This window comes from Bufo bufo, chromosome 1 (assembly GCF_905171765.1).
Source record: "Bufo bufo chromosome 1, aBufBuf1.1, whole genome shotgun sequence".
NCBI classification, from domain to species: domain Eukaryota; kingdom Metazoa; phylum Chordata; class Amphibia; order Anura; family Bufonidae; genus Bufo; species Bufo bufo.
In genome coordinates, this window is record NC_053389.1 from 3,632,571 (window position 1) to 3,651,337 (window position 18,767).

At 45.6% G+C, this 18,767-nt stretch overlaps 1 protein-coding gene across 1 annotated transcript in view; it reads left to right on the plus strand.

Moving 5' to 3' along the window:
• LOC120986844 (pregnancy-specific beta-1-glycoprotein 9-like) overlaps positions 1 to 18,767 on the plus strand; it is a 90,331-nt gene that overhangs the window by 29,971 nt on the left and 41,593 nt on the right. Inside the window, exon 4 of the mRNA XM_040415547.1 lies at positions 1,646 to 1,945. Within this exon, the coding sequence (XP_040271481.1) occupies positions 1,646 to 1,945 (300 nt within the window). The remainder of the gene's footprint in view (positions 1 to 1,645; positions 1,946 to 18,767) is intronic.

The window sequence follows — 18,767 nt, forward strand, 5'->3', positions numbered from 1 at the left end:
TCCCAAGGTCCGGCTGTGAGTAGAGGTGCTCGGTACTGCTTGCTCTGTCCCAAGGTCCGGCTGTGAGTAGAGGTGCTCGGTACTGCTTGCTCTGTCCCAAGGTCCGGCTGTGAGTAGAGGTGCTCGGTACTGCTTGCTCTGTCCCAAGGTCCGGCTGTGAGTAGAGGTGCTCGGTACTGCTTGCTCTGTCCCAAGGTCCGGCTGTGAGTAGAGGTGCTCGGTACTGCTTGCTCTGTCCCAAGGTCCGGCTGTGAGTAGAGGTGCTCGATACTGCTTGCTCTGTCCCAAGGTCCGGCTGTGAGTAGAGGTGCTCGGTACTGCTTGCTCTGTCCCAAGGTCCGGCTGTGAGTAGAGGTGCTCGGTACTGCTTGCTCTGTCCCAAGGTCCGGCTGTGAGTAGAGGTGCTCGGTACTGCTTGCTCTGTCCCAAGGTCCGGCTGTGAGTAGAGGTGCTCGGTACTGCTTGCTCTGTCCCACTGCAGGTTCACCTTGGATTTCCTTGATTGGAATGGGTGTTCCACCTGTCTTTGGTGCAATCACGTCCATAGGTGGCTGCTAGAAGGCCATGGTTCCTTTATCCTAGAAAGCGCTTTCTCTTATCCAGCATCAAATGGCAAACTGTTGCGGTTTATTGTCAGGAGCCTTTGCTACACTATTGCAGAAAGACTGAGTTCTAGGACTAATCTTCACGGATACCTATCACTTTAACCATTTGAGCACTGCTTTTTTGCTATTTATTGCACTGATTCATTAATACCATTTTTATGTCATTATGCTTTATCACTAAAATATTAGTTTTGTATTCATTTATTGACGCACTGGTTCGGCACTATTTGCACACTTTGCATTTTATTTGAATTAGATTTTGTGGAGATATAATTGGTATTGGCCATTGCTGTAACTAATTAAATACACTTAGTATTGCAGCCTGCATACAATCTGGCTGAACCTTGGTCATCCATATATGATCCCTTGGCCGGCATATCAGGCCCCCACCCCCGCATATTAGTTATATCAGTGGACTAATATTACATTATATTTATATTTTATTAATTGTATTTTAATAGGGTTTTAATCTGTTCAGGACATATCACTTCATTTTCTATGTGCATGGTGACCTCTATATATTGTTACCAATAACTAGTGTCCTATCGCTTACTCTGTGGTCCAGGTATCAGAGTGCCCATCCTTTTCTTTACTAATAGTCATTCACCCGGATCACAGTGGCAGTCCTCAGACCGATCCTTACGGCCAGACAGTGCTAGCAGGGCCCACCCTTATTTTCCTTGGGGCCCACCTGGATGTTGGGGCTCCTGCCTGGTGGTAATGGGGGTGCCCTTGGTGTTACCAGTGTTGTACTGGTGTGAGGCAGGAGATGTAGATGCTGTGGCCGGCGAATGGTGGAGTCAGTGACCAGGCCAGTGTAGGATAGTAGGAGTAGTACATCCGGCAGTCAGGGCTATCATCCGTTCATTTTACCTTTACACCGTTTCAATGTCCAGGATCAGGCGCTCTTCGTGTAGGTGGAGCTGTGTGCCTCCAGTATCCGTGACCATGGTCTATCCTGCAGGAGATGGCGGGCAGCCATCGGTGACTGGTTCCTGACATTTTTTGCTCCCTATTCACACCCATTATGTTCTCTTTAGGCGCAGCATCCGCCATCAATGCCGCCATAGGGGGAACAGCATTCTTGTCCGGACAGTCACCCGTCAGCCCCAACCAGCAAGTAGACTGGATCGTGGATGTTAGAGGAACCGTCATTGCGACTCGTCTTCCTGGTGCTAATTCAATGTACGCCGGGAGATGTATTGGAGGCAGATGTATTCTTCACGACAATGGGACTCTGCAAATGGAGCAGCTACTTGTGACCGATAACGGGACGTACACGATGAAGCTTCAGGCTGGAGTGGTGGTCATCACAGAGAAAGTCCAGCTCAATGTGTATAGTAAGTGTGGTAGTAGAGATATCTTATTTAGATAGACCTCCTTCCTGGGATTGGCAGAAACATGGCTGACACCTCCTCCCCTGCTGCACTCTCTTATAGCAGATTTTATTTCACTCACACCCCCCGCCCCGGCAGCAAACATGGAGGATGAATTGGTCTTCTCGTATCAGACAACTGCTCCTACAGCCAAACTCCACTGCCAGCCTCCATTATGGTCCCTTCATTTGAAGTACACTCTGTTCACATCTACTCTCCCTCCAACCTGTCATCTACTGCCCCCCAGGACCAGCCACCATCTTTCTTGAACACCTGACTCCTACATTTTCTTTCTCCTACACTTTCTTTCTGCTGACATTCTCACAAGACCTCCTCTTATCACAACCTGCCCCCTCCGTACATCTCTGACCCCCTGGTACATCCCCACACGTGATCCTCACAAGACCTCCTCTTATCACAACCTGCCCCCTCCGTACATCTCTGACCCCCTGATACATCCCCACACGTGATCCTCACAGGACCTCCTTCTCTTCTCTTATAACAACCTGCCCCCCCCCCCGTACATCTCTGACCCCCTGATACATCCCCACACGTGATCCTCACAGGACCTCCTTCTCTCCTCTTATCACAACCTGCCCCCTCCGTACATCTCTGACCCCCTGATACATCCCCACACGTGATCCTCACAGGACCTCCTTCTCTTCTCTTATAACAACCTGCCCCCCCCCCCCCCCGTACATCTCTGACCCCCTGATACACCCCCACACGTGATCCTTACAAGACCTCCTTCTCTTCTCTTATCACCACCTGCCCCCTCCGTACATCTCTGACCCCCTGATACACCCCACACGTGATCCTCACAAGACCTCCTTCTCTTATCACCACCTGCCCCCTCCGTACATCTCTGACCCCCTGGTACATCCCCACACGTGATCCTCACAAGACCTCCTTCTCTTCTCTTATCACAACCTGCCCCCTCCGTACATCTCTGACCCCTGATACATCCCCACACGTGATCCTCACAAGACCTCCTTCTCTTCTCTTATCACAACCTGCCCCCTCCGTACATCTCTGACCCCCTGATACACCCCACACGTGATCCTCACAAGACCTCCTTCTCTTCTCTTATCACCACCTGCCCCCTCCGTACATCTCTGACCCCCTGATACACCCCACACGTGATCCTCACAAGACCTCCTTCTCTTATCACCACCTGCCCCCTCCGTACATCTCTGACCCCCTGGTACATCCCCACACGTGATCCTCACAAGACCTCCTTCTCTTCTCTTATCACAACCTGCCCCCTCCGTACATCTCTGACCCCCTGATACACCCCACACGTGATCCTCACAAGACCTCCTTCTCTTCTCCTATCACCACCTGCCCCCTCCGTACATCTCTGACCCCCTGATACACCCCTACACGTGATCCTCACAAGACCTCCTTCTCTTCTCCTATCACCACCTGCCCCCTCCGTACATCTCTGACCTCCTGATACATCCCCACATGTAATCTCTGATCCTATCAGGACCTCCTCCTCTCCTCTTATCACCACCTGCCCCCTCCGTACATCTCTGACCCCCTGATACATCCCCACACGTGATCCTCACAGGACCTCCTCCTCTCCTCTTATCACAACCTGCCCCCTCCGTACATTTCTGACCCCCTGATACATCCCCACACGTGATCCTCACAGGACCTCCTCCTCTCCTCTTATCACAACCTGCCCCCTCCGTACATTTCTGACCCCCTGATACATCCCCACACGTGATCCTCACAGGACCTCCTCCTCTCCTCTTATCACAACCTGCCCCCTCCGTACATTTCTGACCCCCTGATACATCCCCACACGTGATCCTCACAAGACCTCCTTCGCTTCTATTATCACCACCTGCCCCTCCGTACATCTCTGACCCCCTGATACACCCCACACGTGATCCTCACAAGACCTCCTTCTCTTCTCACCACCTGCCCCCTCCGTACATCTCCGACCCCCTGATACACCCCACACGTGATCCTCACAAGACCTCCTTCTCTCTTCTCTTCTTACCTCCTCTTCCCACAATCTCCTCCAGGATTTCTCCCGTGCATCCCCCACACTCTGGAACTCTCTACCCCAACACATCAGACTCTCACCTACCATGGAAACCTTCAAAAGAAACCTGAAAACCACCTCTTCAGACAAGCCTACAAACTAAAATTTCCCTGCTCGGGGCCGGCCTTTGGGTTGTGCGACTTGTGTGGTAGCCCAGGGCGCATCACTGCACAACATAAAGGGGGCGCCACCAGCTCATCAATTCAGGAGCACCAGCAGCATTCTGCAAAGGGACTTACTGAATGAATGCTGCTGGGCGCTGCTGTTATCTGCCGGCCGGGCTGCGCTCCTTCCCTCCCTCACTTGCTCGCTGCCTCGCTCCACAGGATGATGCCTTTATTAGCAGAGTGAAGGGCTGATCCCCATCCCTAGTGATGTCACTAGTCCGCCAGCCAGTGAGTTGGGGGCTCATTGTATATTATAATGCACATGGCGGCCTATCACAGCATCTAAAGGCTGTCACACACCAAATACATATATACCTAGGTATGTATGCGGCAGTACACACACACACATGTCCATATACTGCTGCTATATACCCATACATATGTGTATATCGGGTCATTTATCAAACTGGTGTAAAGGAGAACTGGCGTAGTTGCCCATAGCAACCAATCAGATTCCTCCTTTCATTTTGGAAAGCTCCTTTGGATAATGAAAGGTGGATTCTGATTGGTTGCTATGGGCAACTACGCCAGTTCTGATTTACACCAGTTTCATAAATGACCTAATACAGCGGATATATATTTATAATATACAGGGCGCACCTTTAACAGGGAAAGGTGAGGTGCCGCCCCTGGCGCCAAGTGGGTGGCATGCCATCGATGTGCAGAGGCTGCATTTACTCCTGTCCAGACTCCAGTGAGCCCCTGGCACAGTCCTCTGCTCGCTGCGGCACTCAGGAAGGCTAGCTCAGGAAGGCTAGCTCAGGAAGGCTAGCTCAGGAAGGTTAGCTCAGGAAGGCTAGCTCAGGAAGGTTAGCTCAGGAAGACTAGCTCAGGAAGGCTAGCTCAGGAAGGCTAGCTCAGGAAGACTAGCTCAGGAAGGCTAGCTCAGGAAGGCTAGCTCAGGAAGACTAGCTCAGGAAGGCTAGCTCAGGAAGGCCTGTCTAACTGAGGAGCGGCACCTCCTGAGCTGTCTGCATCTGGGTCACCCACTGTGACCATATTATACTATGGGAGTCCACAGGGGGCATTATAATACAGAGGGGAGAGCATTATACATACTAGTACTACAGGGGGCATTATACTACAGAAGGGGAGAGCATTATACATCCTAGCACTACAGGGGGCATTATACTACAGAAGGGGAGAGTATTATACATCCTAGCACTACAGGGGGCATTATACTACAGAAGGGGAGAGTAATATACATACTAGCACTACAGGGGGCATTAAACTACAGAAGAGGAGAGCATTATACATCCTAGCACTACAGGGGGCATTATACTACAGAGGGGGAGAGCATTATACATCCTAGCACTACAGGGGGCATTATACTACAGAAGGGGAGAGTATTATACATACTAGCACTACAGGGGGCATTATACTACAGAGGGGGAGAGCATTATACATACTAGCACTACAGGGGGCATTATACTACAGAGGGGGAGAGCATTTTACATACTAGCACTACAGGGGGCATTATACTACAAAAGAGGAGAGTATTATACATACTAGCACTACAGGGGGCATTATACTACAGAGGGGGAGAGCATTATACATACTAGCACTACAGGGGGCATTTTACTACAGAAGGGGAGAGTATTATACATACTAGCACTACAGGAAGCATTATACTACAGAGGGGGAGAGCATTACACATACTAGCACTACAGGGGGCATTATACTACAGAGGGGAAGAGCATTATACATACTAGCACTACAGGGGGCATTATACTACAGAAGGGGAGAGTATTATACATAGAAGTACTAGATGGGGCATTATACTACAGAAGGGGAGAGCATTATACATACTAGCACTACAGGGGGCATTATACTACAGAGGGGGAGAGCATTATACATACTAGCACTACAGGGGGCATTATACTACAGAAGGGGAGAGTATTATACATACTAGCACTACAGGGGGCATTATACTACAGAAGGGGAGAGTATTATACATACTAGTACTACAGGGGGCATTATACTACAGAAGGGGAGAGTATTATACATACTAGCACTACAGGGGGCATTATACTACAGAGGGGGAGAGGATTATACATACTAGCACTACAGGGGGCATTATACTACAGAGGGGAGAGCATCATACATACTAGTACTACAGGGGGCATTATACTACAGAAGGGGAGAGCATTATACATACTAGTACTACAGGGGGCATTATACTACAGAAGAGGAGAGCATTATACATCCTAGCACTACAGGGGGCATTATACTACAGAGGGGGAGAGCATTATACATACTAGTACTACAGGGGGCATTCTACTACAGAAGGGGAGAGTATTATACATCCTAGCACTACAGGGGGCATTATACTACAGAGGGGGAGAGTATTATACATCCTAGCAATACAGGGGGCATTATACTACAGAAGGGGAGAGTATTATACATACTCGCACTACAGGGGGCATTATACTACAGAAGGGGAAAGTATTATACATCCTAGCACTACAGGGGGCATTATACTACAGAAGGGGAGAGTATTATACATACTAGCACTACAGGGGGCATAATACTACAGAAGGGGAGAGCATTATACATACTAGCACTACAGGGGGCTTTATACTACAGAAGGGGAGAGTATTATACATACTAGCACTACAGGGGGCATAATACTACAGAAGGGGAGAGCATTATACATACTAGTACTACAGGGGGCATTATACTACAGAAGGGGAGAGCATTATACATACTAGTACTACAGGGGGCATTATACTACAGAAGAGGAGAGCATTATACATCCTAGCACTACAGGGGGCATTATACTACAGAAGAGGAGAGCATTATACATCCTAGCACTACAGGGGGCATTATACTACAGAAGGGGAGAGCATTATACATACTAGTACTACAGGGGGCATTATACTACAGAAGAGGAGAGCATTATACATACTAGCACTACAGGGGGCATTATACTACAGAGGGGGAGAGCATTATACATCCTAGCACTACAGGGGGCATTATACTACAGAAGGGGAGAGTATTATACATACTAGCACTACAGGGGGCATTATACTACAGAAGGGGAGAGTATTATACATACTAGCACTACAGGGGGCATTATACTACAGAGGGGGAGAGCATTATACATACTAGCACTACAGGGGGCATTATACTACAGAGGGGGAGAGCATTTTACATACTAGCACTACAGGGGGCATTATACTACAGAAGAGGAGAGTATTATACATACTAGCACTACAGGGGGCATTATACTACAGAGGGGGAGAGCATTATACATACTAGCACTACAGGGGGCATTTTACTACAGAAGGGGAGAGTATTATACATACTAGCACTACAGGAAGCATTATACTACAGAGGGGGAGAGCATTATACATACTAGCACTACAGGGGGCATTATACTACAGAGGGGGAGAGCATTATACATACTAGCACTACAGGGGGCATTATACTACAGAAGGGGAGAGTATTATACATAGAAGTACTAGATGGGGCATTATACTACAGAAGGGGAGAGCATTATACATACTAGCACTACAGGGGGCATTATACTACAGAGGGGGAGAGCATTATACATACTAGCACTACAGGGGGCATTATACTACAGAAGGGGAGAGTATTATACATACTAGCACTACAGGGGGCATTAAACTACAGAAGGGGAGAGTATTATACATACTAGTACTACAGGGGGCATTATACTACAGAAGGGGAGAGTATTATACATACTAGCACTACAGGGGGCATTATACTACAGAGGGGGAGAGGATTATACATACTAGCACTACAGGGGGCATTATACTACAGAGGGGAGAGCATCATACATACTAGTACTACAGGGGGCATTATACTACAGAAGGGGAGAGCATTATACATACTAGTACTACAGGGGGCATTATACTACAGAAGAGGAGAGCATTATACATCCTAGCACTACAGGGGGCATTATACTACAGAGGGGGAGAGCATTATACATACTAGTACTACAGGGGGCATTCTACTACAGAAGGGGAGAGTATTATACATCCTAGCACTACAGGGGGCATTATACTACAGAGGGGGAGAGTATTATACATCCTAGCACTACAGGGGGCATTATACTACAGAAGGGGAGAGTATTATACATACTCGCACTACAGGGGGCATTATACTACAGAAGGGGAAAGTATTATACATCCTAGCACTACAGGGGGCATTATACTACAGAAGGGGAGAGTATTATACATACTAGCACTACAGGGGGCATAATACTACAGAAGGGGAGAGCATTATACATACTAGCACTACAGGGGGCTTTATACTACAGAAGGGGAGAGTATTATACATACTAGCACTACAGGGGGCATAATACTACAGAAGGGGAGAGCATTATACATACTAGTACTACATGGGGCATTATACTACAGAAGGGGAGAGCATTATACATACTAGTACTACAGGGGGCATTATACTACAGAAGAGGAGAGCATTATACATCCTAGCACTACAGGGGGCATTATACTACAGAAGAGGAGAGCATTATACATCCTAGCACTACAGGGGGCATTATACTACAGAAGGGGAGAGCATTATACATACTAGTACTACAGGGGGCATTATACTACAGAAGGGGAGAGCATTATACATACTAGTACTACAGGGGGCATTATACTACAGAAGAGGAGAGCATTATACATCCTAGCACTACAAGGGGCATTATACTACAGAAGAGGAGAGCATTATACATCCTAGCACTACAGGGGGCATTATACTACAGAAGGGGAGAGCATTATACATACTAGTACTACAGGGGGCATTATACTACAGAAGAGGAGAGCATTATACATCCTAGCACTACAAGGGGCATTATACTACAGAGGGGGAGAGCATTATACATCCTAGCATTACAGGGGGCATTATACTACAGAAGGGGAGAGTATTATACATACTAGCACTACAGGGGGCATTATACTACAGAAGGGGAGAGTATTATACATACTAGCACTACAGGGGGCATTATACTACAGAGGGGGAGAGCATTATACATACTAGCACTACAGGGGGCATTATACTACAGAGGGGGAGAGCATTTTACATACTAGCACTACAGGGGGCATTATACTACAGAAGAGGAGAGCATTATACATACTAGCACTACAGGGGGCATTTTACTACAGAAGGGGAGAGTATTATACATACTAGCACTACAGGAAGCATTATACTACAGAGGGGGAGAGCATTATACATACTAGCACTACAGGGGGCATTATACTACAGAGGGGGAGAGCATTATACATACTAGCACTACAGGGGGCATTATACTACAGAAGGGGAGAGTATTATACATAGAAGTACTAGATGGGGCATTATACTACAGAAGGGGAGAGCATTATACATACTAGCACTACAGGGGGCATTATACTACAGAGGGGGAGAGCATTATACATACTAGCACTACAGGGGGCATTATACTACAGAAGGGGAGAGTATTATACATACTAGCACTACAGGGGGCATTATACTACAGAAGGGGAGAGTATTATACATACTAGTACTACAGGGGGCATTATACTACAGAAGGGGAGAGTATTATACATACTAGCACTACAGGGGGCATTATACTACAGAGGGGGAGAGCATTATACATACTAGCACTACAGGGGGCATTATACTACAGAGGGGAGAGCATCATACATACTAGTACTACAGGGGGCATTATACTACAGAAGGGGAGAGCATTATACATACTAGTACTACAGGGGGCATTATACTACAGAAGAGGAGAGCATTATACATCCTAGCACTACAGGGGGCATTATACTACAGAGGGGGAGAGCATTATACATACTAGTACTACAGGGGGCATTCTACTACAGAGGGGGAGAGTATTATACATCCTAGCACTACAGGGGGCATTATACTACAGAAGGGGAGAGTATTATACATCCTAGCACTACAGGGGGCATTATACTACAGAAGGGGAGAGTATTATACATCCTAGCACTACAGGGGGCATTATACTACAGAGGGGGAGAGTATTATACATCCTAGCACTACAGGGGGCATTATACTACAGAAGGGGAGAGTATTATACATACTCGCACTACAGGGGGCATTATACTACAGAAGGGGAAAGTATTATACATCCTAGCACTACAGGGGGCATTATACTACAGAAGGGGAGAGTATTATACATACTAGCACTACAGGAGGCATAATACTACAGAAGGGGAGAGCATTATACATACTAGCACTACAGGGGGCTTTATACTACAGAAGGGGAGAGTATTATACATACTAGCACTACAGGGGGCATTATACTACAGAAGGGGAGAGTATTATACATACTAGCACTACAGGGGGCATAATACTACAGAAGGGGAGAGCATTATACATACTAGCACTACAGGGGGCTTTATACTACAGAAGGGGAGAGTATTATACATACTAGCACTACAGGGGGCATAATACTACAGAAGGGGAGAGCATTATACATACTAGCACTACAGGGGGCTTTATACTACAGAAGGGGAGAGTATTATACATACTAGCACTACAGTGGGCTTTATACTACAGAAGGGGAGAGTATTATACATACTAGCACTACAGGGGGCATAATACTACAGAAGGGGAGAGCATTATACATACTAGCACTACAGGGGGCTTTATACTACAGAAGGGGAGAGTATTATACATACTAGCACTACAGGGGGCATAATACTACAGAAGGGGAGAGCATTATACATACTAGTACTACATGGGGCATTATACTACAGAAGGGGAGAGCATTATACATACTAGTACTACAGGGGGCATTATACTACAGAAGAGGAGAGCATTATACATCCTAGCACTACAGGGGGCATTATACTACAGAAGAGGAGAGCATTATACATCCTAGCACTACAGGGGGCATTATACTACAGAAGGGGAGAGCATTATACATACTAGTACTACAGGGGGCATTATACTACAGAAGGGGAGAGCATTATACATACTAGTACTACAGGGGGCATTATACTACAGAAGAGGAGAGCATTATACATCCTAGCACTACAAGGGGCATTATACTACAGAAGAGGAGAGCATTATACATCCTAGCACTACAGGGGGCATTATACTACAGAAGGGGAGAGCATTATACATACTAGTACTACAGGGGGCATTATACTACAGAAGAGGAGAGCATTATACATCCTAGCACTACAGGGGGCATTATACTACAGAGGGGGAGAGCATTATACATCCTAGCACTACAGGGGGCATTATACTACAGAAGGGGAGAGTATTATACATACTAGCACTACAGGGGGCATTATACTACAGAAGGGGAGAGTATTATACATACTAGCACTACAGGGGGCATTATACTACAGAGGGGGAGAGCATTATACATACTAGCACTACAGGGGGCATTATACTACAGAGGGGGAGAGCATTTTACATACTAGCACTACAGGGGGCATTATACTACAGAAGAGGAGAGCATTATACATACTAGCACTACAGGGGGCATTTTACTACAGAAGGGGAGAGTATTATACATACTAGCACTACAGGAAGCATTATACTACAGAGGGGGAGAGCATTATACATACTAGCACTACAGGGGGCATTATACTACAGAGGGGGAGAGCATTTTACATACTAGCACTACAGGGGGCATTATACTACAGAAGAGGAGAGCATTATACATACTAGCACTACAGGGGGCATTTTACTACAGAAGGGGAAAGTATTATACATCCTAGCACTACAGGGGGCATTATACTACAGAAGGGGAGAGTATTATACATACTAGCACTACAGGAGGCATAATACTACAGAAGGGGAGAGCATTATACATACTAGCACTACAGGGGGCTTTATACTACAGAAGGGGAGAGTATTATACATACTAGCACTACAGGGGGCATTATACTACAGAAGGGGAGAGTATTATACATACTAGCACTACAGGGGGCATAATACTACAGAAGGGGAGAGCATTATACATACTAGCACTACAGGGGGCTTTATACTACAGAAGGGGAGAGTATTATACATACTAGCACTACAGGGGGCATAATACTACAGAAGGGGAGAGCATTATACATACTAGCACTACAGGGGGCTTTATACTACAGAAGGGGAGAGTATTATTCATACTAGCACTACAGTGGGCTTTATACTACAGAAGGGGAGAGTATTATACATACTAGCACTACAGGGGGCATAATACTACAGAAGGGGAGAGCATTATACATACTAGCACTACAGGGGGCTTTATACTACAGAAGGGGAGAGTATTATACATACTAGCACTACAGGGGGCATAATACTACAGAAGGGGAGAGCATTATACATACTAGTACTACATGGGGCATTATACTACAGAAGGGGAGAGCATTATACATACTAGTACTACAGGGGGCGTTATACTACAGAAGAGGAGAGCATTATACATCCTAGCACTACAGGGGGCATTATACTACAGAAGAGGAGAGCATTATACATCCTAGCACTACAGGGGGCATTATACTACAGAAGGGGAGAGCATTATACATACTAGTACTACAGGGGGCATTATACTACAGAAGGGGAGAGCATTATACTTACTAGTACTACAGGGGGCATTATACTACAGAAGAGGAGAGCATTATACATCCTAGCACTACAAGGGGCATTATACTACAGAAGAGGAGAGCATTATACATCCTAGCACTACAGGGGGCATTATACTACAGAAGGGGAGAGCATTATACATACTAGTACTACAGGGGGCATTATACTACAGAAGAGGAGAGCATTATACATCCTAGCACTACAGGGGGCATTATACTACAGAGGGGGAGAGCATTATACATCCTAGCACTACAGGGGGCATTATACTACAGAAGGGGAGAGTATTATACATACTAGCACTACAGGGGGCATTATACTACAGAAGGGGAGAGTATTATACATACTAGCACTACAGGGGGCATTATACTACAGAGGGGGAGAGCATTATACATACTAGCACTACAGGGGGCATTATACTACAAAGGGGGAGAGCATTTTACATACTAGCACTACAGGGGGCATTATACTACAGAAGAGGAGAGCATTATACATACTAGCACTACAGGGGGCATTTTACTACAGAAGGGGAGAGTATTATACATACTAGCACTACAGGAAGCATTATACTACAGAGGGGGAGAGCATTATACATACTAGCACTACAGGGGGCATTATACTACAGAGGGGGAGAGCATTATACATACTAGCACTACAGGGGGCATTATACTACAGAAGGGGAGAGTATTATACATAGAAGTACTAGATGGGGCATTATACTACAGAAGGGGAGAGCATTATACATACTAGCACTACAGGGGGCATTATACTACAGAGGGGGAGAGCATTATACATACTAGCACTACAGGGGGCATTATACTACAGAAGGGGGAGAGTATTATACATACTAGCACTACAGGGGGCATTAAACTACAGAAGGGGAGAGTATTATACATACTAGTACTACAGGGGGCATTATACTACAGAAGGGGAGAGTATTATACATACTAGCACTACAGGGGGCATTATACTACAGAGGGGGAGAGGATTATACATACTAGCACTACAGGGGGCATTATACTACAGAGGGGAGAGCATCATACATACTAGTACTACAGGGGGCATTATACTACAGAAGGGGAGAGCATTATACATACTAGTACTACAGGGGGCATTATACTACAGAAGAGGAGAGCATTATACATCCTAGCACTACAGGGGGCATTATACTACAGAGGGGGAGAGCATTATACATACTAGTACTACAGGGGGCATTCTACTACAGAGGGGGAGAGTATTATACATCCTAGCACTACAGGGGGCATTATACTACAGAAGGGGAGAGTATTATACATCCTAGCACTACAGGGGGCATTATACTACAGAAGGGGAGAGTATTATACATCCTAGCACTACAGGGGGCATTATACTACAGAGGGGGAGAGTATTATACATCCTAGCACTACAGGGGGCATTATACTACAGAAGGGGAGAGTATTATACATACTCGCACTACAGGGGGCATTATACTACAGAAGGGGAAAGTATTATACATCCTAGCACTACAGGGGGCATTATACTACAGAAGGGGAGAGTATTATACATACTAGCACTACAGGAGGCATAATACTACAGAAGGGGAGAGCATTATACATACTAGCACTACAGGGGGCTTTATACTACAGAAGGGGAGAGTATTATACATACTAGCACTACAGGGGGCATTATACTACAGAAGGGGAGAGTATTATACATACTAGCACTACAGGGGGCATAATACTACAGAAGGGGAGAGCATTATACATACTAGCACTACAGGGGGCTTTATACTACAGAAGGGGAGAGTATTATACATACTAGCACTACAGGGGGCATAATACTACAGAAGGGGAGAGCATTATACATACTAGCACTACAGGGGGCTTTATACTACAGAAGGGGAGAGTATTATACATACTAGCACTACAGTGGGCTTTATACTACAGAAGGGGAGAGTATTATACATACTAGCACTACAGGGGGCATTATACTACAGAAGGGGAGAGTATTATACATACTAGCACTACAGGGGGCATAATACTACAGAAGGGGAGAGCAATATACATACTAGCACTACAGGGGGCTTTATACTACAGAAGGGGAGAGTATTATACATACTAGCACTACAGGGGGCATTATACTACAGAGGGGGAGAGCATTATACATACTAGCACTACAGGGGGCATTATACTACAGAAGGGGAGAGCATTATACATACTAGCACTACAGGGGGCATTATACTACATTAGAGGAGAGCATTATACATCCTAGCACTACAGGGGGCATTATACTACAGAAGAGGAGAGCATTATACATCCTAGCACTACAGGGGGCATTATACTACAGAAGGGGAGAGCATTATACATACTAGTACTACAGGGGGCATTATACTATAGAAGAGGAGAGCATTATACATCCTAGCACTACAGGGGGCATTATACTACAGAGGGGGAGAGCATTATACATCCTAGCACGACAGGGGGCATTATACTACAGAAGGGGAGAGTATTATACATACTAGCACTACAGGGGGCATTATACTACAGAAGGGGAGAGTATTATACATACTAGCACTACAGAAGGCATTATACTACAGAGGGGGAGAGCATTATACATACTAGCACTACAGGGGGCATTATACTACAGAGGGGGAGAGCATTTTACATACTAGCACTACAGGGGGCATTATACTACAGAAGAGGAGAGTATTATACATACTAGCACTACAGGGGGCATTATACTACAGAGGGGGAGAGCATTATACATACTAGCACTACAGGGGGCATTTTACTACAGAAGGGGAGAGTATTATACATACTAGCACTACAGGGGGCATTGTACTACAGAGGGGGAGAGCATTATACATACTAGCACTACAGGGGGCATTATACTACAGAGGGGGAGAGCATTATACATACTAGCACTACAGGGGGCATTATACTACAGAAGGGGAGAGTATTATACATAGAAGTACTAGATGGGGCATTATACTACAGAAGGGGAGAGCATTATACATACTAGCACTACAGGGGGCATTATACTACAGAGGGGGAGAGCATTATACATACTAGCACTACAGGGGGCATTATACTACAGAAGGGGAGAGTATTATACATACTAGCACTACAGGGGGCATTATACTACAGAGGGGGAGAGGATTATACATACTAGCACTACAGGGGGCATTATACTACAGAAGAGAGCATTATACATCCTAGCACTACAGGGGGCATTATACTACAGAGGGGGAGAGCATTATACATACTAGTACTACAGGGGGCATTCTACTACAGAAGGGGAGAGTATTATACATCCTAGCACTACAGGGGGCATTATACTACAGAGGGGGAGAGTATTATACATCCTAGCACTACAGGGGGCATTATACTACAGAAGGGGAGAGTATTATACATCCTAGCACTACAGGGGGCTTTATACTACAGAAGGGGAGAGTATTATACATACTAGCACTACAGGGGGCATTATACTACAGAAGGGGAGAGTATTATACATACTAGCACTACAGGGGGCATAATACTATAGAAGGGGAGAGCATTATACATACTAGCACTACAGGGGGCTTTATACTACAGAAGGGGAGAGTATTATACATACTAGCACTACAGGGGGCATAATACTACAGAAGGGGAGAGCATTATACATACTAGCACTACAGGGGGCTTTATACTACAGAAGGGGAGAGTATTACACATACTAGCACTACAGGGGGCTTTATACTACAGAAGGGGAGAGTATTATACATACTAGCACTACAGGGGGCATTATACTACAGAAGGGGGGAGTATTATACATACTAGCACTACAGGGGGCATAATACTACAGAAGGGGAGAGCATTATACATACTAGCACTACAGGGGGCTTTATACTACAGAAGGGGAGAGTATTATACATACTAGCACTACAGGGGGCATTATACTACAGAGGGGGAGAGCATTATACATACTAGCACTACAGGGGGCATTATACTACAGAGGGGGAGAGCATTATATATACTAGCACTACAGGGGGCATTATAATACAGAGGGGAGAGCATTATATATACTAGTACTACAGGGGGCATTATACTACAGAATAGGAGAGCATTATACATACTAGCACTACAGGGGGCATTATACTACAGAATAGGAGAGCATTATACATACTAGCACTACAGGGGGCATTATACTACAGAAGGGGAGAGCATTATACATACTAGAACTACAGGGGGCATTATACTACAGAAGGGGAGAGTATTATACATTCTAGCACTACAGGGGGCATTATACTACAGAGGGGGAGAGCCTTATACATACTAGCACTACAGGGGGCATTATACTACAGAAGGGGAGAGTATTATACATACTAGCACTACAGGGGGCATTATACTACAGAGGGGGAGAGGATTATACATACTAGCACTACAGGGGGCATTATACTTAGTACTACAGGGGGCATTATACTACAGAGGGGGAGAGCATTATATATCCTAGCACTACAGGGGGCATTATACTACAGAAGGGGAGAGCATTATATATACTAGCACTACAGGGGGCATTATACTACATAGGGGGAGAGCATTATACATACTAGCACTACAGGGGGCATTATACTACAGAAGGGTAGAGCATTATACATACTAGCACTACAGGGGGCATTATACTACAGAGGGGGAGAGCATTATACATCCTAGCACTACAGGGGGCATTATACTACAGAAGGGGAGAGTATTATACATCCTAGCACTACAGGGGGCATTATACTACAGAAGGGGAGAGTATTATACATACTAGTACTACAGGGGGCATTATACTACAGAGGGGGAGAGCATTATACATACTAGCACTACAGGGGGCATTATACTTAGTACTACAGGGGGCATTATACTACAGAGGGGGAGAGCATTATACATACTAGCACTACAGGGGGCATTAAACTACAGAGGGGGAGAGTATTATACATACTAGCACTACAGAAGGGAATATACTACAGAAGAGGAGAGCATTATACATCCTAGCACTACAGGGGGCATTATACTACAGAGGGGGAGAGCATTATACATACTAGTACTACAGGGGGCATTATACTACAGAAGAGGAGAGCATTATACATCCTAGCACTACAGGGGGCATTATACCACAGAGGGGGAGAGTATTATACATACTAGTACTACGGTGGGGCATTATACTACAGAAGGGGGGAGCATTATACATCCTAGCACTACAGGGGGCATTATACTACAGAAGGGGAGAGTATTATACATACTAGCACTACAGGGGGCATTATACTACAGAAGGGGAGAGTATTATACATCCTAGCACTACAGGGGGCATTATACTACAGAAGGGGAGAGTATTATACATACTAGCACTACAGGGGGCATTATACTACAGAGGGGAGAGCATTATACATACTAGTACTACAGGGGGCATTATACTACAGAAGGGGAGAGCATTATACATACTAGCACTACAGGGGGCATTATACTACAGAAGGGGAGAGTATTATACATCCTAGCACTACAGGGGGCATTATACTACAGAAGGGCAGAGTATTATACATACTAGCACTACAGGGGGCATAATACTACAGAAGGGGAGAGCATTATACATACTAGCACTACAGGGGGCTTTATACTACAGAAGGGGAGAGTATTATACATACTAGCTCTACAGGGGGCATTATACTACAGAATAGGAGAGCATTATACATACTAGCACTACAGGGGGCATTATATTACAGAAGGGGAGAGCATTATACATACTAGAACTACAGGGGGCATTATACTACAGAAGGGGAGAGTATTATACATAGAAGTACTAGAGGGGGCATTATACTACAGAAGGGGGGAGCATTATACATACTAGTACTACAGGGGGCATTATACTACAGAAGGGGAGAATATTATACATACTAGCACTACAGGGGGCTTTATACTACAGAAGGGGAGAGCATTATACATCCTAGTACTACAGGGGGCATTATACTACAGAAGATGAGAGCATTATACATACTAGTACTACAGGG